Source organism: Crocodylus porosus, unplaced genomic scaffold, assembly GCF_001723895.1.
Source record: "Crocodylus porosus isolate Cpor-Errol unplaced genomic scaffold, CroPor_comp1, whole genome shotgun sequence".
Taxonomy (NCBI): Eukaryota; Metazoa; Chordata; order Crocodylia; family Crocodylidae; genus Crocodylus; species Crocodylus porosus.
Genome location: NW_017728906.1, coordinates 63,509,885 through 63,535,904, shown reverse-complemented (window position 1 = coordinate 63,535,904; position 26,020 = coordinate 63,509,885). Strand labels below are relative to the sequence as shown.

The following is a 26,020-nucleotide window of genomic DNA, read 5'->3' as shown; positions in this document are numbered from 1 at the left end:
CGGTTCAGCAGGATTTAGGTCTCGGAAGAAGGGTGACTGAAGAATGGCATTTTGTGGCCAAAAACTTGTCCAGCATCTCTCCCAATTATATACTTGGTCCAGTAAAAATTATCACAAAAAATCCTTGCCGCTCATGCATTTCCTGAGCCATGGCTACAACTATACTCCATCCCTGTTAGGGTTGAAGGCAGATATATTTTCAAAACAATATCACAGCCTCCGATGATGGTTTCTTTGAAACACGTGAACCAGTATGTCTCAGTAACTAATACATATATATGTATTCCGTACCTTGGAACGGTGGAATCATTCACCTACATTTTTTCTTTTTAGGAGCTCTATTGTGGTTGGAAAGCCACAACCCTCAGGGATGAAGAAGCGGCACAAATGTTTTGAAATGGTGACAGGTCCCATTTAACTCAAATGAAATGGTTCTGGGGGCAGGCTCCTGAATGAAATCTCATTACCTTTTAATAAGGTACACAATGTTCTCTGCCATGTCAGCACGGCCCAGGCCTGTGCAAAATGGGGATTGCTCTTACCTTGCTGCCTTGGAGTAGTTCAGCATTGCTTCTCCTGGTCCCAGGAATGCACCATTTCTGACCACAGTAGTTTCTTGCTCAGATAAACTACGTCTGACTTTCATCTCCACCTCTGCACAAGCACGCAGTGCTAGGCTGTATTGGTCCTAAATATATTTCAAATATAATATATATACACTTTAGAAAAGATATAGAACATGTGGAAAAGATTGCTATTCCTTCCCTTTAGAAAATAGCAGGCAATAAAATGAATGGGAACTCCTAGACTGTGATATTGTTCCAACTATGAAACCTCGGGAGTTAAAAAGCCATAACATCACATTCCTTTTTGCTAAGTGACTCTATAAGATTTTATAGCCCTGTTCTCACTAACATTCCAGGAAAGTGTCTCTTCTTAAGGAAGACTGAAGCCTTTTTTTCTGGGCAGTGTTGCAGTAGGCTAACTCTACTGTCCCATTTAATGTACGCAATAAATGTATTCATTTATAGAAGAAGGGGAGAAAGCTTACAGTAAATAAGGCTAAAAACAGACAACTGGCTTGGTGCAAGACAGATTGGCTCAGTCTGTGACTCACAGGTGCAGTGTAGCCACTTACATACTAGGCTTCAATAGCAATAAAGTCAAATTTGCCATGCTTGTTCTGAGGCAAATTGTTAATTCAAATAATTCACAGGTACTTGAGCTTGGTTACCTGCAAGTTCTGGATTTGATGTGACTCAAAATGTTCTGGTGCAAATCAAACTGGTTGTCTGTTCCTGGCCTAAAGAACCACAAGATGCTATACCTTTACTTGGACATCTACAATATTCTTATTTATTTGCATTACAGTAGTGTCCAAGAGCTTCAGTCCTGGACCAGGACTCATTTTAAACCCCACCTCTCACTGTTGCTGTCACTTCAAAATACAACTAATGATAATGGTGCTGCCATCCACCTCCTGCCTAATACCCAAATGAGTAAAGCACTTGCCAAGAGAATAGGAGACCTGGTTTCTATGGCCTCTTCACACAGAGAGGAATTCAAATCCAAATTTTCTACCTCCCAGGTGAGGACCCTAATCACCAAGCTATGGGTGCTTTCCCTCCTCGCATCTTTAAAATTTGGGCTAATGGACAGACAGGAGTGCAAGGGCCATGGGGTTAGAAGGGGGGAAAATGAAGAGGCAGCCTGAATCTGTAGCTCAATGAGAGAGCCCATTTTCTTCATACCCCAGAGAACAGTCTCAGGTTCTCTCTTTATATCTTGGAGACACTGTATTAAAAAAATCAATGGATTGAAGCCTGCACTCCTGTACCAGCTTCCTGCATTGTCTTGGACAAGGCACATAGTCTCTTTGTGCTGCCATTCTCCTTCAGCAGTGCATAGCAGCACTTCCCTACTTCCCAGAGGCACTGTGAGGACAAATACTTCAAGTATTATGGGAGGTGATAGAAGCCAAGCAGGTATGATAGATTGGCCCAAGTAATGGCAAATCCATTTAGAAGAGGAGAATAGTTATATTTCTCTAAGGCAGCCAGTGGGGAGAAAGCCCTTCACATCATCATGTCTGTAGAAATGAACTGAAGTCTCTATGGAAGTACCTTGGTGTAAATAGAATCTGAGTCTGACACCTGTTCTTTCTGAATTTGCTGATTTTGGGATGTGTTTGATTCCTATATGTTGCAAGTGCATCGAAGCATGTTTGTGCAGGCTCTGTACTAACATTATAGAACGAGAATTGTTTTCCATTAGGGGGTCAGTTTTAGCCTTCAGTTAGTTGCTGGCTCACCTGCAGAAGCTCTTCTCATTGGAGGCAAAGGGATTATATGAGTGCAGGGCTACGAAACCCATTGAGCCATTCCATCTGGCCCACAGGGGTCCCAGGGGTCCAAAAAAATTGCTACAGGAGAGTGGTAGCAGCAATTGCTGCTCCTTTGCTACCAAAGTTCCCTACACATGGGGGGAGCCCTGTGCCTGGATAGCACATAATCTGCATCCAGAGGTGGTCCAGAACTCGATCTGGGGACAGGGGCTGGCTGGCGGTTGTGTGGGCCGTGATCCTGCAACTCAGAGACCTGAGAGATGGTGCAGGGGCCTGATGCTGGCTCATGGGGCCCAATCTGGTTTGCAGACCAGCCCCAAGCCACTCATATGGCCTGCACAGGCAAAAGATTGAGCACCACTGTCCTAGTGCCAAAGAAGAAAGAGCTTAGTCCATAACATTACACATAGTTTTCCTTTCTGTAGGACCTCCTACTGCCTCTCTGCATTTGCCCTCTACCCCCTGTTCTCAGACCAGGCAAAGTTAATTTTGGTGGTGGAAGTTTGAACCAAGTCCTTTTTTGGAGGCTGTTGTCCCTTTCTGAGTGCCAGAGGGATCTTTATCTAGGGTAAGGCTGGGCTCTCTTTATTCCCCAGACAAATACACCTGCAACTTATGCTGCTAAGCATAAACTGATTTCTTTTTCAAGTCCATATTTGCTTTTCATGTCTTACCCAAATTGCAAAGCATCTTCAGAGAATCATAGAAAATTAGGGCTGGAAAGGACCTCAGGAGGTCATTTAGTCCAACCCCCTGCTCAGAGCAGGACCATCTCAAACTAGATCATCCCAGCTAAAGCTTTGTCTAGCCAGTGCTTAAAACCTTCCAAGGATGGAGATTGCACCACCTCTCTGGGTAACCTGTTCCAGTGTTTTACTACCCATCTAATGAGAATTTTTTTCCTAATATCTAATGTAAACTTCCCTTGCTGCAACTTGAGATCGTTGCTCCTTGTTCTGTCATCTGCCACCACTGAGAACAATCTGGCTCCATCCTCTTTCCAACCCCCTTCAGGTAGTTGAAGGCTGCTATTAGATCCCCTCTCAGTCTCCTCTAAACTAAAGAAGCCCAGGTCCCTCAGTCTTTCCTCATAAGTCATGTCCCTCAGCCCTCTCACCCTTTTTGTTGTCCTCCTCTGGACTCTCTCCAGTTTGTCCACATCTTTTCCATAGTGGAGAAGCAAAAACTGAACACAGTACTCCAGATGTGACCTCACCAGTGCTAAATAGAGTAAAATAATCACTTCCTTGATCTGCTGGCAACACTCAGTACCGATGCAGCCCAGTATGCCATTAGCCTTCTTTGCAACAAGGGCACTGTTGGCTCATATTCAGCTTATTGTCTACTGTAACCCCCAGCTCCTTTTCTGCAGAGCTGCTGCACAGCCAGTCAGCCCACAGGTATTGATGCATGGGATTATTCTATCCTAAGTGCAGGACTTTGCACTTGTCCTTGTTGAACCTCATGAGATTTCTTTTGGCCCAATTCTCCAGTTTCTCTGAGTCACCCCGAATCTTAGCCCTATCCTCCAGTGTATCTACTACTACCCCCAAGTTGGTGTCATCTTACAGTCCATTCACCCAGCCCATACTTCCTTAGCTTGCCTGTGAGAACATTGTGGGAGACCATATCAAAAGCCTTGCTAAAATCAAAAGGAATCAGAACTTGTGGTAGAGGTAATATCTTCTATTAGACCAACTGGATTTTTGCAAAAAAATTTCTTTAATTGCAAGCTTGTGGTCACAAACACCCGTTATCAGGCATAGGAGGAAAGATTGTAAAAGTTCTTTTAGGTAAAAATAAAAGTATTTCATCAGAGAATTGAAGGTGTGGTAAAATCTGTTTGGACCAGTTCATTTTATGCAGGTTGGGCTAAGAGAAAAGTTGGAATAGTCTATATATCCCAAAGTTGTTTGGTGGCAAACAGAATTTAGTCATATTTCCTTCTGGTTATGATATTTCATATGTCACAGAAGAGTAAAAAGATAGAATGCTCCACTGGGCAGGAATACCTTTGCTAAAATCATGGTATACCACATTCACTGGTCTCCCTGCATCCCCAGAACCAGTAACCTCATCATAAAAGGCTATCAGACATGGCTTGCGTCTGGTGAATCCATGCTGACTGTTTCTAATCACCTTCTCCTCCTCCAAGTGCTTAGAAATGGATTCCTTGAGGATCTGCTCCATGATTTTTCCAGGGCCTGAGGTGAGGCTGACTGGTTTGTAGTTCCCTGGATCCTCCTTTTCTGCTTTCTTAAATATGGGCACTATATTTGCCCTTTTCCAAACATCTGGGACCTCTCCTGATCACCATGGGTTTTCAAAGATGATGGCCAGTGGCTCTGCAGTCTCATCTGCCAACTCCCTCTGCACCTTCAGGTGCATCCCATCCAGCCCCATGGACTTGCATATTTCCAGCTTTTCTGAATAGTCCCTAAATAGTTTTTTATCATAAAAAGGAAGGGCAGTTTGTTTCTTTGAGGTCAGAAAACAAATGTTGTTAGTTCACATATGATGAATGAGATGTCAGGAATAATTAAAATAAGGATAAGGAGAAACATTAGCAGAACTGCATCCCTGATGCCCTTTCTACAAGGCACAAAATGTGACCTATACGTTTTGTTCATTTTTATTAAACATATATATTAACATTTCTCCTCTGTTTCATGTCTTGCCTTGCCAGAATAGTGACATCAGCAGTACTTGTAACAAGCAAATTCAGGGGCTAGATGACTGAGAGCAGTAAAGGGATATAACTAATTTCTCTTTTAGGCCACCCAGGTCAGTTCCATACAAGAGCAGTTACTATCTGATGGCTCTGTCTTGTCTCCTATGAAATGGCTACCTTCTGGTTTCAAGTGGACAAATGCCAGCATCAAAACATCATCAGCACAGCTGTTACTAAGTAGCACTCTCACTGCCAGGCCAAGGACCACATGAGCACAGAGATGGATGGAGATTTAGATGCTGCTGTCTTGGAAGGGCTAAAGGTTTTTAAGAGAATGAAACCATATTTCCTGTACAAAGAACATTCAGCAGGCTTTATCTCCTAATGTGCCAAGGACAGCAGAGTTGTATGTGCCAATTGGTATCTTCCCAATATGTGTTGGCAAGGATCAAGAGATCTCCGGATTTTATTGTTGATCTTTACATTGACAACTATGGAAAGGTCACTTGTGTCCTGGAAACTGATACAGAAGCATTCTGCATTGCAGCATGAGCATTGGCACTGCCCTCCTCTCCTCTGCCTTCATCTATGGCAGGTTCTGATATTTTGGGTATTATGCTTTGTCATTAAACATGGGGCTTTGAAGAGGCAGTTACAGGGATTCCTTAGGTTAATGATTGCTTGTGAATACAGGGGACTGGACTCACTGGCCTAGAAGGCCCTTGCTGGTCCTATGTTCCTATATTCCTGTGTCTGATTTTGAAAAGGAGTTACTGAGTTCACACTCAGAAGATACTTACTGGGTGCGTCTACACAAGTGCCTGACTGCACAGTTGTTATTATGCAGTCATTTAGTACTTGCTACTGTCACTACTGCATAGTCCCAGTGCTGCACAGATCATTTCTGACCTTACTGCACAGTAGCAACAAGCCTACTGCACTGTAGATGCACCCACTGGGAAGTGACCGCATAAGATATAATTATCCTGCACAAGGCAAAGGCAGGAGAGGGAAATGTCTTCAATAAAATGATAGGCAGAGGGCAAGCATGGAGTCTATTGCAAAAATACCATTAGATAGATTAAGAAATGTGTATAACATTATCCATTTAAAAGATTCTCTTGCAGACTGTAGCTAGTTTTGTCATGAGTTGCTGAAAATAATCATTAACCAAGGCAAGTGGAAAAGTGCTTTCTGCAACACTTTCTCCTCAGATGCTAGCACATGAGGTCAGGTTACCTGTCTTCTGAATACAAGATCAGAGTAAGCCACACACTCCTTTGTGATAAAAGGAGGAGCACTACAGTGACCTGCTGAAGCAGCAAAGGCAAACACTCCTAGTAGTAGTATGAGCTGAGTCAGTGTGGGAGAAACAAAGCAGAGCAGAGAGAGAAACTTATGAAGGATGCCAAAAAGAGTGCTTATGCAGTATCCTACAAAGGCCCTATGCTCAGCCATTAAGGCAAAGCAAATCTGTCTCCGTGGTCATCCAACCCTCAGGAACAGCGTTAGAAAGGCAAAGTTCTTTCAGTTCCCATTGGGCCAGGATGACAGTTATTTCTATGTAAAGTCTGGTGGAGAATAGGGTCTAAAGGGAGGGGAAATATGGGAAGAAATCCATTTTGGTAAGTACAGGAAGTGATTTGAACCAAATTAGAACAGGATTGGAAGGAACCTATTGGGTAGTTGTGCCAGGTCCCTTCCTGTGGCAGGCAACCACGTTCTGGAATCACTTTCACAAAATGACCAAACTCCACCTTAAAGAAGTTTGGGGGGGGTTGCCCCCACTACTCAGGTGAGTCCTAAGATGGTTGGTCATGTTTTGGAAGTATGGTAGCAAATTCATACTGACTGAACCTGAACCTGAAAGGAAATTGAGTCAAGAGCGGCCTTAAATTTGCTGTCAGAAGTTCTTTAGTTTTCTCCTTTTCTGTGCATGCCCTAACGACCTTTCTGAGACCTCCACCTCCTACCCCTGTACGAACAAGAGAGAACTCAGCTGGATCAAATCATTCCCTTGTCATACAGTGGTAAATACAGAAGAGGAAGAGAAGGAAATGTTTAATGTTATGCACACACAACTGAGAAAACTTTGCCCAGTCACATGCCTTCAGCCATCCCGGGAATAAAGCCAGGAAGTAGTTTTCTATTTTGCTTACTAAACTGCTTGCCTGGATGAATTTGCTTGTGTCTGTAACAGAAAAAGGCTCACAGTAGTATGGTTGCACATGCATTATTGAATAATTCAGACGTGTTAATAGATAAGTGTGTTGCAATTCTTTTCGGTGCTTTCTGTCACTGTACATTAGAATGGATGCACTTCAGAGGAATTTGTTTTTTTGCAGAGCTGCTTGTTTGTGGAACAGGGAAGGTACATAAGCATATGTGTGGGTACATAGGTGTGTGTAATATATATAAGTATATGAATATCATAGAAGCATAGAATCATAGAAGTAGGGTTGGAAGGGACCTTGTAGCTCTTCAAGTCCGACCCCCTGTGTGGACAGGAGAAAAACTGGGCTCAAATGACTCCAGCCAGGTAGGCATCAAGCCCCTTCTTAAAGACCCCCACGGTAGGAGCCAGCACCACTTCCCTTGGAAGTTGGTTCCAGATCCTAGCCACCCTAACTGTGAAGTAGTTCTTATGGATGTCTAATGTAAACTTACTCTCCAACAGCTTGCAGCCATTATTCCAGGGGGCACTAGAGGAAACAAGATCCCTCCCAAACCCTTCTGGTCCCCCCTAGTGAGTTTATAGATGGTCACCAGGTCCCCCCTTAGCCTTCTTTTGTGAGGGCTGAACAGGTTCAGGTCGCGCAGTCTCTTATTGTAGGGTCTGCCCTGTTGTCCCCAGATCATGTGGGTGGCCCTCCTCTGGACCCTCTCAGTGTTGTCCACATCCCTCCTGAAGTGGGGCGCACAGAACTGGACACAGTACTCCAGCTGTGGCCTGACCAGTGTCGTGTAGAGGGGGAGGACCACCTCCTTTGAGATGCACCTGTGGATGCATGACAAGGTCCAGTTAGCCCTGCCAACTGTGACCTCGCATTGTCGGCCCATCGAATATGACCCGTCCACCACCACCCTCTGAGTGCGACCCTTCAGCCAATCTGCAATCCATCTGACTGTGTAGGCATCAATGCCACAGTCGCCTAGTTTTTTAATGAGGATGGCCTGGCTGAAGTCTAGAAAGACTACATCCACGGCGACACCTGCATCCAGTGCTTTTGTGACCTGATCATAAAAGGCAATCAGGTTGGTCTGACATGACCTGCCCCTAATGAAACCATGCTGGTTGCCCTTGAGCATCATCCCTGAAGCTGGCCCATCAGAGATGTGCTCCTTGATGATCTTCTTGAAGAGTTTCCCTAGGATCGAGGTAAGACTGATGGGCCTATAGTTGCCCGGGTCCTCCCTCCTCCCTTTCTTAAAGATGGGTACCATGTTGGCTATCTTCCAATCATCTGGCACCTGGCCCGAGTACCACGAGCGCTCGTAAAGCCATGCCAAGGGCCCTGCAATAACCCCAGCTAACTCCCTCAACACCCTGGGGTGGAGAGCATCTGGACCCGCTGATTTGAACACATCCAGCCTCTCTAGAGCCTCTCTAACCCTGTCCTCCCCAACCTGAGGTCTGGAGGTATTCCCCTCGAGTCTGTCTTGCATCACGGTGGGGAAGTCCTGGTCCCTACACAAGAAAACGGAGGTGAAGAATTGGTTAAAGAGTTCCACTTTCTCCTCTGGCACAACCACCAGATTGCTCAGCGTACTTTGCAGGGGCCCCACATTACCCGGTGCCTTCTTAATCCTCCCAAAAATTTGAAAAAGAATTTTTTATTATCTTTGATCTTGGACGCTAGTCCTAGCTCTATGTCAGCCTTAGCTTTCCTGATAGCCCCCCTACAGGCCCGAGCAGAGGAGATAGCACCCACTTCCACCAGGTGTATGCCACCTTTTTGGCAGTCAGGCATTCCCGGACGTCCTTGGTGAGCCAAGGGGGGTTTTGGGCGCTTTTGCCCCCCTTGTTTCTTGTTGGGATGTTCACCCCTTGGGCCTTGAGTATCGTCTCCTTAAGGAATGACCAGTCATCTTGGGCACTGAGTTCCCCTGCTCTTTGGAACCAGCGCCTCTCCCACTCATCTCCTCAACTCGTTGAAGTTGGCTGTCTTGAAGTCTAGGGCTACTGCCTTGCTGCAGGCCCTTGGCACCCTGTGCTGGATGGTGAATTCCAGCAAGCGATGATCGCTGTCACCCAGATGGTCAAGAACCTGGAGGCCCCTTACCTGTGGCTAGGACACCGGTCCAACAGAGCATGTCTTCTGATGGGACTGTGCACCTCCTGAATTAAGTGGAGGTCCTGTATGTCAGCCAGGAACCTCCTGGAACAGTTTGACCTGGCTGACTGTTCCTCCCAGCAGATGTCTGGGTAATTTAAATCACCCATGACAACTACATCCCTTGCCTTAAGTGCCTCTGTGCAAGCTGGCCCAAAAATTCCCAGTCCAGCTCCTTGCCTTGGTTGGGGGGCTGTAGTAGACCCCCACCGTTAAATCCCTCTCCCCACGGCCCCCTTGTATCTTGACCCAGAGCACTTCAGCTTGCCCCTTCTCTGACCCCGTTCTGCTGGCAGAGGATGTGCATTGCTTCTTGACATAGAGCGCCACACCTCCACCTTTCCTTCCTTCTCTGTCCCTCCTGTAAAGCCTATAGCCCCTAATGCTAACTGCTCAGTCGTGGGAATCCCACCACGTTTCTGTAAGCCCTATTACATCTGGGTGTGAACTGGCTATTCTGAGGGCGAGTTCCTCCTGTTTGTTCCTCATACTACGAGCATTGGTATATAGGCATTTCAGGCCTTGCCTAGCTGCGTGTGCCACCCCCCGATTTGGGAGACTGTCTGGACCCCTGTTTCTTACCTGGGCACTCCTTGCATTTGTCACCTGTCTTGCTCAGGTGGTGTCTCCTCGTCTTCTTGTGGCCCCCTCCCCCAGCGAGGCTAGTTTAAAGCTCGCCATCCGAGATCAGCCAACCTGAAAGAGAAGACACGCCTGCCTTTAGGAGAGAGGTGAAGTCCATCCTGCCCCAGCAAGTCCCCCACCCGAAAGCATGGGTCATTATCTAGAAACCCGAGGCCTGCCTGGTGACACCAACTGCATAGGGGCCAGTTGACCTTGCCAATGCAGTCCTCGTGTCGCCATCCCCGCCTACTCACTGGAAGAAGAGAGAATACCACCTGCACCCCGTCTCCTTAAGCTTGTCCCCCAGAGCCTCAAATTCCTTCATAATGCGGTCAGGGTTGCCCCTGGCTATGTCATTCATTCCCACATGGATGACAACCATGGGGTACTGGTCTGCAGGTCAGATATAGGCTGGGATCCTCTCCGTGATGTCTGTAACCCAAGCCCCAGGCATGATGCAGACCTCTCACGCCATGGGGTCAGGCCGGCAGATGGGACCTTCCAGTCCTTGTAGGATGGAGTCTCCAATGACAAGGACCCGGCGTTTCTTCCTGCTGGTGTTCGTTCTCTGCCCATTCCTTGTCATATGAGGAGTGGCATCTTCCCCGCTGGAGGCATTTTCTCTGTCTTTCTCTGTCACAGCTGCCAGGGCATCAGACCTGTTCCCCAGGTGAACCTGGGGAGCTTCCACCACTCTAGGCCTAGCAGCTCTGAATTTGGACACCTTCTGCCACTCCTGCATTGGATGCGTCTCCTGTGGGGGCTGTACAGTGGGCGACCGGGCCTGCAGAGAACAGAGATAAATCGTGCACGGGTGGAACAGGTAAGGGGACCAGAAGGTCCCCCCCCCGGACCCCACCGAGCCGCCCCCCCACAGACAGCGGGGCAAGGGACCACCGACCCCACCATGAACTTGTCTGGGTGGAGGCCTCAGAAGACCCCATGGCAGGCGGCAGTGCCAGGGCAGGGCCCCTGGCAGCCACACTCCATGTCTGCACCATGTCTGCAGAGCTGCGCCTACTGCTTTTGGTCACTGGAGGTGCCGCTCTGGGCAGCTACCTCGTGCCCACCTTATGCAAACGCCAGTGCGCCCTTACAGAGCAAGCCTGTTTGCGCACACTGTTCGCGCGCTCTGCCCGCATGCGGCTCGGGACTGTGGCCCCCTATCGGGCGAGCTAAGAGGGCTCCGAAGGGCTTCCCCTCCAGATCCACCTCAGCTGTGCCATACCCTCTGCCCCACTTACCTTAGGGGGAATCAGCCATTGCTACCCCTGCTGCTGTCTCCTCCGCAGCTGCTGCCTCCACCACCAAGGTAAGGGGGTACACGTGTGTGTATGGCACACGTGCAGCCTGCTCCCTCTGCTCCTGCTCCCCAACTGTGACATGTGCACTCTGTATACATGCCACTTTTACTTTCACCCCTATTTAGGGGTTAGAAAGGTATATCCATTAGTAAAACACCCAAATCTAAAACTTCTCTCTTTTACAAACCTCTCTCTGTTCCTCACTCTCAGCAGAGTACAAGCCCATGCCCAACCAGCTGCAGCCTTTTAGTTTTTGAAACAATGTAGGACGTAGACTGAAGAATAGGAATAAAAGCGGAGAAAGAAGCCACTGGGCAGGGTTGCTTTCTAGGAATGAAGGTCTAAAAATAAAAAATGCATGTCGGGGTGGTTGTTGGCCATCCCTTAATGACATAATTCCGATACTCAGGCTCAAGCAAACCCTGCTAGAAATTATTTCACTCTGTGAAGGCACAGATTTGAAAAATGCATTTACATGAAGGCAATGGTGCCTGAAAGTGGCAGAACTGGGATATGAGACTAGAGCACAGTACCCGCCACTTAAGCATATGTTGCTTAACAACACAATCTTCTTACATATAGAAGAATCACTGCTGCTAGTCTGACCCTTTTAAATTGCATATATTGTTACTACAGTTATCTGAATGGCAGATAAATGCATAATTCAGGGATCCTCACACTAAAAATGACATCCAAATTATGATCTATCCAGTATTTTAATCTTTCCAGACAACTGAGCATCGAATACTAATGACATTTTGTCCATTCGTCATTTCTTTCCACCTTGGCAGCTATTATTACTATACATGGGGCATAATATGAGATAGAAAAATGTCACTAGGGTGTGTAAAAAAAACCTGAAGAATGTGGTTTTGACATGAAAGATGTCACAGTTGGCAAAAGGAAAGGACAAAGGATTAAGAACATAGCCATGGTTGGTCTTATAGTTTGGAGTCAAAATACCCAGGCTTCTTTCTTGGTTCTCAGTCGCAGATATCCTATATTGCCTTTGCCAAATCACTTAATTTTTCTTCCCCTTTCTCTCAGTTCCCTGTATGTAAAATAGGAACAATAATTGTGGCAGTTCAGAGTTCAGCACACCTCAGTCTACAAACTCCATTTTGTTTTGTGCTCACACGTTTGATGAGAAATGTGTTTGCAACATTCTATGCTAGCTTTAATTTGGCTAGCTTGGGTACCAGGAACGATGAAACTGCAGTAGCATGACCTTTATCATGGGTTAGCCACCTGAACACGCACTTCAGGATCCTAGGCCTTTGCTGTTGATTTCTTATCACCATCTTAGACTGACATTTCAATGAGGGTTAGAACAGGATGAACAAAACTGAACAGTGATGGATTATTGCCACTGAATGGCTTTTCTCTGATTATATACTGTATGTGCTGTGGAGAGGACAGATCTGCAAGCAATCAGATCTTCCTGTCTAGACCAGTTATTCTCAACCAGGGTGCCTGGCATCCTGTGTTGTTGCAAAATCCTTTTATGGGTGCCACTGGTGCTGTGCGATATTAGCACTGTGAGGTATGCAAAAACCTATGTATGATTCACAAGAGAAACCCAGAGATTTCATATAGGAATCCAGAGCATCAAAAACATTCTGATCTCTTGTGGTTTTTTGCATTCTTTGCAACAGAAGAGTTGCTCTGTTATTTTTTTCTATAGTCTTAATGAAAACTAAGAGCTTGTATTTTCTAAAAGGTGCCTTGAGTCTGTCAAGATGTGCCTAGAGTCTAGAAAAAGTTGAGAAATGCTGGTCTCAATACTAAGTGAATGATAGCTAAGAAACCTTGATCACATCATGGGGGCTTTTAGGGTGACCAGCATGGCTATGTGCTAGAGGTTACTAGAAGTTATAAAATGTCTGTTCTTAATAGCGCCTTCTCCAATCAAAACAAAAAAGCAAGAGTGAGCACAAGAGGAGAAGGAGACAACCAAAGACATTGGCCAAATCCGAAAGATGTTTCCGAGTGGTAAGGAAGTTGAGGAAGGGTTTTGTGTGCACTTACTTGAGATTCTTTGCCTAAATTTCTGTAGCTCTCATGTTTTAGAATCATAGAAAATGGTGACCCATACTTTTGTTTGCGAGTAAAATGTATTTGCTTTAGAAAACCCTCCATGAGCCGGCTCATTAAGTCTTTCAGCTATCACCAGTCCTCAAAACTTTAAACTACAAACCAAAGTATGGATCCCAATGTGTGGGAGCTCCAGGAAGTTTCTGCTTAAGATACTGAGATTGGGTGATTCAGTACTGGCCCCGTGGTCCAGGGCATCTGGATTACAGGATCTTATTCCTTAGGTGTGATACCTACTACATATAAGCAGACAGACTATAGCTGGAACCTCCCCAGGACCAGAGAATCTCAGAAGCACTGATCCAGGGTGTTGATCCAAACACGGTTGTCTCATACGTTATTGCAGGAAGAAAGTACATGGAGTCTTCTGCCTCCTGTAGCAAATAGGCAAGCCTTACCTGATGCCTCTAGGGTGTTTGTGAGCAGTTCTTGATGGGATGAATAAAATACATTAATAACAGTAATGAAGACTGAGTAACCTTATTCACAAAGAACAGCCATTCTCCAAATGTTCCTGTTCACAAAAAAGCCCTCTACACTAGTGCTTATGAACTGTGAATGAAAAGGGAAAAAACCATCTAGTATTTGCAGTTCTCATCAGTCATTTTTGTAGTATTAGACGAGATCTGTTTAGGATTGACATCTTGGGAAATCTTCAGATGCCTTAAGAAGAACTAGCAAATTCTCAAAGGGCATTAAAAATATTCACAGCTCCCAGCAGCTATTTTACCTCATGGCTGCATCAAGCTGATCACCTGCTTCACTTTCTGGGTAAAGGTGGACATCCATGGTACAGTCAGTGTGACAGGAAGGAAGAGAGGAGCTGCTGCAGAAAAGAGCTGTGAAAGACCAAATCTTGCTGATATGTTACACAAAATGTGGGGCATGCACAGCAAACAAGAGATGGTACTTTTCCTCCCCCAGCAATGTAGAGTTGGTGCCCTGGATGTGACAGCAAAGATACAAGTGCTTAGGGAAAAAAGGATCATTAGAGATATTCACGGCTATAAATAAAATTCACATCAGATTCAGCACTTGCCTCAATGAAACATTTATGCAATAATATGTGTGCTGAAGTTGGACATGCTCCCAGATTATCTTATATTTGAGATGGACTGGTCCTTCTCAAAATTAATTTTCTGCATTTCTTACGATCTTTTATATATACACTTTATGGTCAGTAACATACTAGTAACCCATGCAGCAGGATAGAGGAGACTGATTCACCCAACCCTACTGCTGGGGACCCTCCCTAGCAGCACAAAGATATGCAAAGTTCAGTTGGTGTACAGCCTTATTGTTTTTGTAATTGCACAATAAATAGGCTGCCTTTGTGAACTGAAAAAAAAAGCTTGGAAAAAATCACTCACTAAAATGAAAAGGCCCTTTTCCTGAAAGCAGGACAGTAGCGAAGGAGAAAAATTACCTCTCAGCCACAACCCCACCCACTACATCTGCCTGTTGTGGACTTCAGGAGGACCTGGCCACCAGCCATCAAACTATAAAGAATAGCTTTTCATTTGGAAATGTTTTGAGGGATGTGGGGGGAAATTCTTAGGTTTTCCAGATTTATTTTTTCTGGCTTCTTTATAGTGAGTGAAAGGTTTGAGGGTCATTATCATTAGAGCTTCTCAGAAGACTAATTCAGCTCTGGCTTCTGGAATAGGCTTACTCATTAGTCTGATCCTTTTTTATTTCCTTCTTTGGGAAGCTATGCACTTTAATAAGGATTCAGCAGCCCTTGGTTTTGTTTCTGCTGTGCAGTGATTCATTGCATTAAAGCGCTGGGCTTTCTTTCCCTTTGAATGTAGGCGCCTTCCTCTCACTCTACTAAAATCCCCTACAGAATCTGCCCTTTTTCACACCTTGCAACAAATAATGCCTTCTCCCTGAACCAGAAAGCATATGACATTATTTTTCCTGACACCCAATAGTAATAATAAATACAAAGAAAGTTAAGAAATTGATGAAAGGAGGAAGGCAAATGTCTAGAGAAGCAGACAGAGTTGTGGGGTGAGCCCCCTGGATCTACTGAAATAAATAGAGCAGAAATCTTTCTTGCTTGGCCTTTGTGTTGTTATTATTAGAAGATTCATGCCTGAGTGCACTAAGCTCTACTACCTTCAAGCATCCATACTCAGCTCAGCTACAGTGTGATTTTAAAAAAGCCCAAAAAAGGAGAGTGTATGTGAGGAATAGCAGAGGAAGAAAGGGGTCTATGTAGGGCCAGATTAACCCTTTAGTGGGCCCTCGGTAAACAAACTTGTGAGCCCCGGGCCGGTCGAGACCCCCTTCCCACCCCAAATCCGCCACCCGTGGGGAGCGGGGCTTGGAGCCACTGCTAGGAAGCAGCCACCCTGGCAGTGAGGCCAGTGGAGGGGAGGGGAAGGGAGGCGGACAGGCCCATTTGTGCTGCCACCGTGGAGGGAACAACCAGGGCCCCCTGCAGTTCAGGACCCTAGGTATGTGCCTAGTTTTCCTATGCGTTAATCTGCCCCTGGGGCTATAAATATAGATACACATTATCAACTTTTGTTAAATCTCCATTTAGAAAAACTGTAAAATGTTCTAGGGAGATTAGGTAAATGTTGGACAGACTGACATAAAACCATCCTCTGTTACCATAACTAGAGGATGCATAATATGCAGCTGCATATACATTGAATGGTCCCTCATTGTTTTGTTGCCTAACTCCAGAGTCAAATTAACACAACAGGCTGTATGAGACTGTTAGAGTCCCAAACCAATCAAGGCAAAAAAAACAAAATCCATATGCAGTGACTGAAATGTGGTATTTCTTATATCTATGGTGGATTTTTTCAGTTTGTTTCAGTAGCAAAGAATAATTAGAGGATTATGGTTTAACAGTCAATGCACTATTTTTTATTTATATAATATATGCATTACAATAGTGACTAAAGACTACAACCAAGCTCAAGACTACATCGCATGAGCATAGTCCTTGCCTCAAGCGCCTTACAATCAAAGTAGAGAAGACAAAGGAAAGGGTGGAAGAAAGAAACATTATTGACACCAATTTATAGATGGAAAACTGACGTTAGGGAGATTTATAATTGCCATCAGCTCATACGGAAAATATGGGGCAGAGCTGAGAATGAAATAAAAATTTTCTGAATCCCAGGTAGTCATCCTGAACCACACAATCGTCCTGCCACTCTGGTTACTTGTTTATTGTAATACAGACAACAGGCTCTAGGCCTTTGTACAAAATACATTATTTGTCCTAAAAGGTATCATTCTGGAACCAAGAGTTCTAGTTTTTTGTATGTCGTTTGTCCTAAAGTTCTTATGGTAACAAACCCCACTTCTTGCAGTTGTGTTCACTAGCTTGGACTCAGAGCATTTGTTCACAGGCACTAACTAACCAACCAGTCTGCTGATGGGCTGTAGGTGCCATGCTAGATGAGACTGGAAGGGGAGGGATCTGCTGGTCATTGAGTTATCTCAGTGTAGGATATTGCCAATGCATGCAATACAAACAAACAGAAAACAGCAAGAAAAAATATATACCATTTTCTGCAAAGAGCAAAAAGAAGTAATCTTTTTTACAGGGCCGCTTATGGTATGGGAGCTGCCCTTTGGGTATTTTTTTAAATCATGGAGTTAAATATAGTATTAAATATAAAATTGCCACTGAAGTTGAGAAGAACTCTGCACAAGTGAAGTTTTTCAGGCTTCTGGCCCACTGAGATTAAATATATGTGGCCACTTCATTAGCTGATAACAATTTCTGTTCATTTTTTTAGCTCCTCTATGCCCAATTCCTTGAGCTGTTGTCCATGCAATTCTTATGGGGAAATGAAGGGACTGCTTGTGCCTGCCATTTTGTTAGTGTCTCCAGGGTACAGCTTGTGATAATGAATAGCATGTATCTTTAGAGTAGAGAATGAGTGGAATATAGTTACTATAGTTTACAGATTTGCTGTTGGCTGGAACTCCCTGTGGAATCTAAGAGCATCCTGGGAAATTCATAATTGTTAGCCATATCCTGCAGTTCTTAATCTGTCAAATTCTGCAGGAAGTCTCTGCTGTTACATGTAGAGTCTACTGGGGAAAGCAGAGGAGATATAAAGCCAATAACCTTCACCCTGCTGCCAGTCTGAAGATACCAGTTTCACACCTTTTATGTGTTCTTACCATTGGGGAAGAAAAAATACTTGGCGTCAGACAGCAAACTTGTCATTGTGTGGACGGGGAAACCACTAAGCAGACATATGGGTAAGATTGAGCCCAGCCCCTTGGGGAAGTCTCTCCCCAGCCTTACCCAAACAGGTATTCAGTGAGGTCCCTAACATTAGGATGAATGAGTTTGGTGAGCAAATTCACTTTGTATACTATCACTGGTTACACAGAGTGAATTAACTTCTTTTCCACATCTGCTGCTTTAAGTAATGGCTTCCCTATCAAAAATTGGGTGGGGGGGATGACATCTGACTGACAACTGAGTCACTGAACCAGAGCATTCATCAGTCAGCTGTTGAAGAGAACAATGTCTTTTCACTGTGCTCCCCTTTCTGATTATTTTTGAAAGAGAGGAGGGAGAAAGGAAGAAAATATGTTCTCTCTTGGTTTGCTATAAGATGTTTAACTTGACTGGGATAACACCTCTGGAATGACTTAATGGCACCCTGTTTGGGATGAAAGGACCCCACATGTTATTTCCCTTCTTCCCCCCAGTCTGCTTGCAGTAGCCAGAGGGTGTGATTCTTCTTGCTTAGTTGTGTTTCAAGCATTGTGATCTTTGCTTTGTAAGCAGATCAATTGCTAAGACTCTTATTTTTATGGGAGAAACCTGAAATTACTAAATTACTTGCAAAGAATTAAGTTACCAGAAAGCATGGATCATACAGGCCATTTCACTGGAGCTTAGGAGTTTTAGAGATGGGAGTAGACAAAGTGTTTTACTTGTTTCTATGGGCTGTTGAATATGGTGATAAAAATCTGCTGTGTTCTTCCATGGTAGGCTCCATGCTTGTTTGCTTGCTGATTTTGTTCCTTGCAAAACTAGTTACTGGGTACACAGAATTTCTCCCCAGGGCCTACAGTATTTCCTGAGAAGTTCTGTTGTTCCTTAAGTGTCATTAGATCAGAAGTATTTTAAAGGAAGTCTTTTCAAATTTCTTTGAAGTGAAATTAAATTTCTTGTCCCTCGTAACTCAGTGTATCTATTAAAGGTGCATGTTTTGATGAGTAGCACTTAAATCTGCTTAGCAAGCTCATACAGTCTTCTCAGTCTTCATGCTTTGCAAAGCAGTGAAATCACAGCCAGTGTTGTAAGGTAGCAAGGAGACAACATGGTGCAACAAGACAGCATAGCTTAGTTCAGGGGCAGGCAATTATTTTGGCTGGAGGGCCGCATAATGAATTTCAGTGAGCCGTCAAGGGCCACATGCATAGCTCTGCCCCTTGACATGTGCCCCGACATTTTGGGACTGGAAGTCCTGCCCTTAACTCCTGACCTTTATCACCAGAAGTCCCTCCCCTTGACCCCAGGAAGTCCCTCCTTTTGGGAGGGGAGGTTGGCATCTTGAAACCAGAAAAAAGCCAAACCATATACTAAAAGTCAAACACCTACTATAACATATTTTAATTTTATTATAAAAAATATTTGTCATGATTTGTGTTTGCATACTGTATATAAAGGTGATTGCATAACAACTCAAAACTCTTGTATATTGTGTGGGGGGAGTATGTGGTGTGTGGTTGGGGGTTAGGGCAGTATGTGGTGGGGTGTGGGGGTTGTGAGGGGGTGTGGCTATATGTGTGGGGCATAGGGTATGTTGGGGGGTGTACATGGGGAGTGTGAGGTTTGTGGGGTGTCAGGGAGGATGGGGTATGGGGACCTGCCACACACTCCCCCACATGGCACACAGTCCCTGTTGCCTGCAGCAGGAGGAGGCAGGGAGGCTTGGGGCACTCGTGCATGGCACAGGTACTGGCATCCAGCAGTGCGTGGCTCTGTCCAGTGCTGCACATGAGGGCGAGGAGTACAGCCTGCCCAGCCCACCTCTATTGCAGGGGCTATACGCGGCACACCTACATCTCCCACATTTGTGCACCACTAAGGAAGCTCCACGCTGGAGCCGGCTGCCTTCCCCACTCCCTGCCATACAGGTCTGGGACTTCACCAGAAGTGGAGGGGAGCCCCAGCCGCTGCTTCCCCTGGTGGCACGCAAGTGCAGGAGCTGCAGGCGTGCCATGCAGAGTCCTCATCATAGAGCCGGGCCAAGCAGGCTGTGCTCCTCACCCCCGCACACACTGCTGGCCAAAGCCATGCACCCCCACCTATGTACCCTGCCCTGCCCCCCACTGCTTACCTACCGGCTGCCCAGGGCAAGTGGGACGCCAGGGAAGCCGAGCAGGCCCCCCAGTGGCTGCACCAGTGGCAGCAGCAGCCGCACCTGGAAACTGCTGCTGGCTGGGCTGGGCTCTTCCATGCATGAGGGTGGGAGTGAGGCGCAATAGGATATGTTGGGGCATCCTGGCGAGTGAGTGCCTCGCTCCCACCCTTGTGCGCAGAAGGGCTGAGTGGGGTACAATTTGTTGGTGGGCGCCTGCGGGCTGGATGACAGTGCCTGGTGGGCTGGATTCGAGCTCTTAGTTTGAGAGGGTGATTTGCAGTTGGTGGATGAGTTCTATTGCTCACTCTGACCCTGGCTCGTTATGTGACCTGAAGCAAGTTATTTAGCCATTTTGTGGCTTAGTTTTGCCACTTGTAAGATGATGGTGAAAATATTTAGCTTTTATATACCCAAAATGGATAAACATTGATAACGATAGCTGTGTAAAGCTCTTTGTGATGTACAAAGGAAAGGGGTAAATACCAAGATGTACTCTTATGTAGAAAAGACTACAAAAATAATTGTTTCTACTGCCTACTTAGAGGAGAGGTGACACGGCGCTTTAAGTATCCACCATATTTGCCAAGTAAGACCCCTTGTGGGATAGTTCAGTTAAGTTTCATGTAACAGAGGGTAACTGTCCTATTCTCTTGGTTTTGATTCTACAGCTGTCTCCAACCTGGATACAGAGAGTAAACTGAGTGTGTACTACCGAGCCCCTTGGCATCAGCAAAGAAATATTTTCCTCCCCTCTACCAGACCCCCGTGCGTAGAGGAGCTGCACTGCCACGCCAAACAGAACCTGAGAGCCTTGCACAGAGGTAACCACTTTCATGTGATACTTCTCTCACAGTTCAACCAGGCTAGTGGCCAGACTCCACTTACATAAAATCTGGAGTTGCAGGATTTTACTGGAGAACTTCCTGGGCATATGTACTGGGTGTGTTCATACACAACTAAACCAAAGGGATAGGGGTATTAATGTTTAACTGTGTTTAATTATTTGTCCCAATTATTAAATAGATATTTACAATCTGTTTACAATTAAAACAATCAAAGAACAAAAACTATGGGCTCTTTTTTAAAGAGCTAAACTTATATTTCATTTTCTTTTCAATTGTTCCATCTTAAGTCTCTTAAGTTATATCAGATAGTCTTTAGGGCAGTTCATACTTGAATGTTTAATATAAAAACAAGCAGAAAATAAAACTAATTTTTTTGCCTTTGTTGTGAAAAATCAAAAAAGGAATATAAGCAGGCTACCTTTGAAAGTGTTCAGTAGCAGCCTCTTTCTACTAAAGAAGCTCTTGGCATCAGTATCAATAATTTACTTACTCTTCAGATGTTGTTGTTAGTAATGATGATGATATAATCAATGAATAATTGATCAGATTTGTGACACTCATATTAGCTGGGTAAGATGTAACAATCAATTACCACGATTTGCCCTCTCTGTTGGGTTTAACTCAGCAGTAACAGCACTGCAACGATACATAAAAAGGGATTACAATCATAGTAGCATTAAAATGAAAAGAGAATTTAGGGTTTTCTTCCTTAGCCAGTCAACACAGCAACTGTTCTACCATCAGAATAATCTGCTTCTGCCATCTTGTGGACAGGAAAAATCCCAACATAATTAAAATAAAGAAAACACATCATAGTTTCAAGTAGCAAATTTTATTTTGACCACCTTTTATATTTAATAGCAACTAAGCAACTTTAAGATATAGTTTGTTATACTTTGATACACTTCATTTTTAACATACTTTAATATTCTAAAGCACACCTGTGTTCTGAAATTTACCCCTCAAAGTGACATGTAGTTCCATGATTATTATCTCTTACTTGCTTCCTCCATAAATTTTTCATCATCTACATGTTACAAGATATTTTTTTAACTGCTGCTGTTTCAAATTCAGTGTTAGACCAGAAAATTAAGTTATCCTTCCTTCACTCATTTATTTAATACCAGTAATAAACATTTTGTATTTGGAAAATAGCTGATAATGTTGTCAACAGTGTACTGGGTTAATTCTGCTTACTCTTCCATTGGCTATATGTGCCTGAAATATTATTCTACATTTTCATCAAGAATAAATGGAACATAGAAGAAGAAAAGACCCAAACATTCCCCCTTTTAACATGGATTCATAAACAGTTTTGAAAAGGCTTAGGCTCACTGAGTGATTGTTGAAAGACAGGCTGGTTGCAGGAGTTTAAAAGATTCCCCGCCCCCCCCCAATGGCACTTTACCTTAAACTCGGCTCACTCTCGCACCAAGCCCAGCACATGCCCAGAAAAGGCATTGCATTAGTTAGCCTCAACTTGCCTAATGTTTGTATAGATCAGGCGATTGAATCAGCTTTGGATAAAAGTGCCAAAAAGCCCCACTGAAGTGCCCAGTCTACACAGACACTGCATATCCAAATCAAAGTAATGCACTGCTTCTTCCACTAAAGTGTGGTTTGGTTTTTTTTCCTTAATGTCTATAAGTAGCATTAAATATTGTGAGTTCTTGGCAATGAGAGACACATTAGGGCTTGAAAATTCCTTAGCGCTGGGAGATGTTGACGTAGCTGATTCCTCAAGAATAGATCATCCTGGGTCAAATGCCTATCTCAGCATCAGCCTTCGATGGTACACTCAGGATCTGATGCAGCTGTGAAGCCAGGGAATGAAATATTAATCTTCCTTCTCCTCACTCCACCCATGGTGACATGTCTTTGATAGATTTCACACCTCCTGATATTTCTTCGCCAGAGCAGCTGCCATCAGCAGTCAAAGGCATCTTTTAGTTTGTTCTCATTGCCAGATGGGAAGAAGTTGAAGTCCCGTTCTGGGACACCTAAGGCTTGTTAGTCTTTGATGTATTATGTTTTTTAAGAGAGTTGACTTTCCAGTGGTCTGTGGGTGCAGCTGAAGCTTTTCACTGTGAGGGTCAATGATGGATCCAACTGATCCTTACAGTTACATGTAATACTTAGCATATGTGTTCACCTATCAAGAGAGACCACAGCTACATTTTATCCCTTATGAGCACATTATGTATAGGTCTCTCTCAGTTTGGAGATTTTTCACATTAACAGAAACAACCAACTATATCCTGGGTCTCTCTGTATCTTTAGGATTTAATAATCCTGGGTTTCCTTGCCACTCTATTCTGAGTATTTTTCCCCAGTATTTAAGATTCTTGATCTTTAATACTCTTCTTCTCAGTTTTGCTCTATTTCTTTGCATCAGTGATAGAAAGCAACCTTCATTTGTGGGGGGTACTATCCCCATTTATCAGTAAGAAGGCCAACTTTTGCAATAGTTATCTAACTTTAATTGTTTTCCCAGGAGATCAGTCTCTTTACCGTGATTTACACTATAGGGTCTGAATGTTCAAGAGTGGCCTACAGGTGTTTCTGTCACCTGCATCTTAGTTGCTAAATACCAAGCAGTATATAACAGATTTCAGTTAAAACTGGAGCAGGTCAAGAAATCAAGGTTTTAACCTTGTAAAATGTTGTCTTTCAGAAAAATGCCGGGATGGGGCACAGTCCCCTGAACTATGATGCTAATGACAGGCATACGAAATTTTGTACATATATATAGTAATAATACAAACAAAAAAACTAAATAAAAAATAGCCAACCTTATTTTCTATCTCTTTTGTCAACTATCTTCCCTAGTATTGCTATAATTCTTATTTGTACTATCACGTATTTAAGGTGGAGACTGTGTCTTCCTCTATAGCTGATGGTTTCTTTCTCTTTCTCAAAAACAGAGCAACGAAACACGGGTGATAACAGAGAGCAAAAGGTGCCAGGCCCCATCTCAGTAGTAGCTCCTCCGTTTCCTTCTTTCCCTGCAATCTACACTCAGAAGAAGCAAACAATAAAGGACCGGCACTTGCTAACAGTAAGCTTTTCCTGCATGCTAAAGTATAACTTGTATATTATTAGCAAACTTAATAATCATGATTTTCATTAACATTTATTTATCATCATGCTTCATAATTATCCCATTGATTTTTTGCTTACAATACAGTTAACCCTGGTCTCTATGCCAGAGAAGTAACAAACTATGGCTGGTTTCCAGCAGAGGTACCAAGGGCAATGTTCTGAAGAATCCAGTAAGAGGCAGCCAATGGGCACCTATAATCCTGTGGTGCTGCAGCACCGTACAGTAACATTTCTAGCTACTGACTAAGATGGGTGCAATATTTTCGGGAGGGAACATATCAGTGATGTAATTAGATTCCTGGAAATCACTTTTACGAACAGTTAGGAATTCTAGGATATTAAGCAACGATGTGAGGTTGGGGTATCCCCTTACTATGTGTGGTACCTGCAGTTGCACACATGCCTGAAGGGTACTTATCTACTGCTGATCACCAGTTGCTTCTGTTGTCTGTCTTAGCAGTGCCTACAACACACTCAGATACCTTATTACATCACTGAATGGTGTAAAAGTTGTGGAGAACTGCACAGACAAGTAAAACATCAATGGCATGTTGTAGTGTGTGCCCTGACTGGCTGTAGTATTAGTCTGAAATGAAGTGAATGGTATTCTGATATCTTCCCCATGAAAGGAATTGTGCCCAGATCCACAAAAATATTTACGAGTTTATCTGCGTTTCTGACCCTTAATGAGTTCCATAGGAGTTAGGTGATTAAATATCTTTGTGGATCTGAGCCCATGTCTCTACATTTTTAAAGAAATTTACTTCGGGTGAAATTCTCCTTACTGCTGAAGACCTGCACAAAGTCAAAGTCCCATTTAAACTGTGAAGTCAGATATAGGCGATGCTGAGGTCTTACACTAGCTCTCAGTACAGGGGTTGGTTTCACCTTGCATGAATATGACTGTCACAGAGACACTAGGCATAACTAGCTGTAATATCATCACATACTTTATTTAACAATGAAACAACTTTACCCCATACTACACTGTTAAACATATAATGTGCTATGTAACAGCAAAGGGATTGGAGCGTCATGCATACTTTCTGGAAGTGGTAAGTTTCCAGAGCAGTGACCAAATCTGCAGCTAGCTCCAACGATAGATTTTTCTTGTCTTTGGGAAACACGCATTGCATTTTAAGGCTCGTCGAGTTGTTTTACCTTGTTCAGTGTAAAAGATTGTCTTAGTGGCCTAGTTTCACAGAGGCACTCTGGCAGATGTGAGTCTTAAGGAGGGACTTGTTTGAAGATGGGGGCCTTGTACATAAACTTAGGAAAAGCTTTCTGGAATTAGAGGACAGTGTAGAAGGAAGCGGGAAGACATCTGTAGGAGAAACAAATGAATAGTTTCCCAAGGATGAGAGCATAGGCAGGGCAGTGAAGACAGAAAGGTCACTGAAAGCTCCTACAGAAAGAAATGACCAAAATGATACCAGGTTATGGGCCTGAAGTGGGTGCAAAATAACAGCTTGGAAAGAATAACTAACATAGAGGTTCCTAAATGCAGAGATGGAATCAGCTTGCCTTTTTAAATTATGCCATCTGTAGTGGAAGAACTGCATCTTTGTTGTCTTTGGAAAACAACTAGTAAATTTTAGATGTTAGCTCCATGTAATGCAGAGTAATTGGTAACAAGAAATCCCATGAGCCTTGTATTGGAGAAAGGAAGTCATGCTGACTGCAGACCTCTTTTGGCTTTGTCAGCAAGTTCACCTTTTCCCTGTTAAGAAAGAAAGTGTCAAGCTTTGTGCACATCTTTATTGGGTCTTTTCTGGAAACTGCCCAGACTCCGTGTTTTCCCCAAAGAGGAGCAAACAAAAGTTAGTTGGAGCACTTGAGCCTACTGGACTCCAGCCAATTGGCAGTGTTTCTCTGTAGGAATTACAAGCAGTTCAACTTCAGCATACTTCAAAACACTGTCATCCCACTTCTTGAAGCCCTCTGCCTTTATAGGAAGGATATGACAAATGGTAGAGATTGTATGTGAAAACAGGCCTTGAACAGCTGTTCAGGGATTTCTAAAACATGTTCCAAGAGACTAACTCAGAGAATCAGTGTCTCTGACTGAATGGTTCAAGATGCTAAAGAAAGCTGAAGATGTTATTAGTGGTGAGATCTCCCTTTTCAGTGTAAGCTTTTTTGGGGGGAGGGCTGGAAGGGACCCCAGATGATCATCAAGTCCAGCCCCCTGCCCCAGGGGCAGGAAGTCAGCAGGGATCATAGGATCCCAGCAAGATAAGCATCCAAATGTGTCTTGAAGGTGTTCAATGTAGGTGCTTGAACCATCTCCGCTGGCAGACTGTTCCGGGCCTGGGGGGCTCGGACAGTAAAGAAATTCTT

The 26,020-nt window shown here is 44.1% G+C and overlaps 1 protein-coding gene across 1 annotated transcript in view; it reads left to right on the top strand.

Annotated features, from left to right (window-relative positions):
- NHS (NHS actin remodeling regulator) overlaps window positions 1-26,020 on the top strand; it is a 145,979-nt gene that overhangs the window by 81,599 nt on the left and 38,360 nt on the right. Inside the window, exons 4-5 of the mRNA XM_019529252.1 lie at window positions 20,402-20,554; window positions 23,503-23,636. Of these exons, the coding sequence (XP_019384797.1) occupies window positions 20,402-20,554; window positions 23,503-23,636 (287 nt within the window). The remainder of the gene's footprint in view (window positions 1-20,401; window positions 20,555-23,502; window positions 23,637-26,020) is intronic.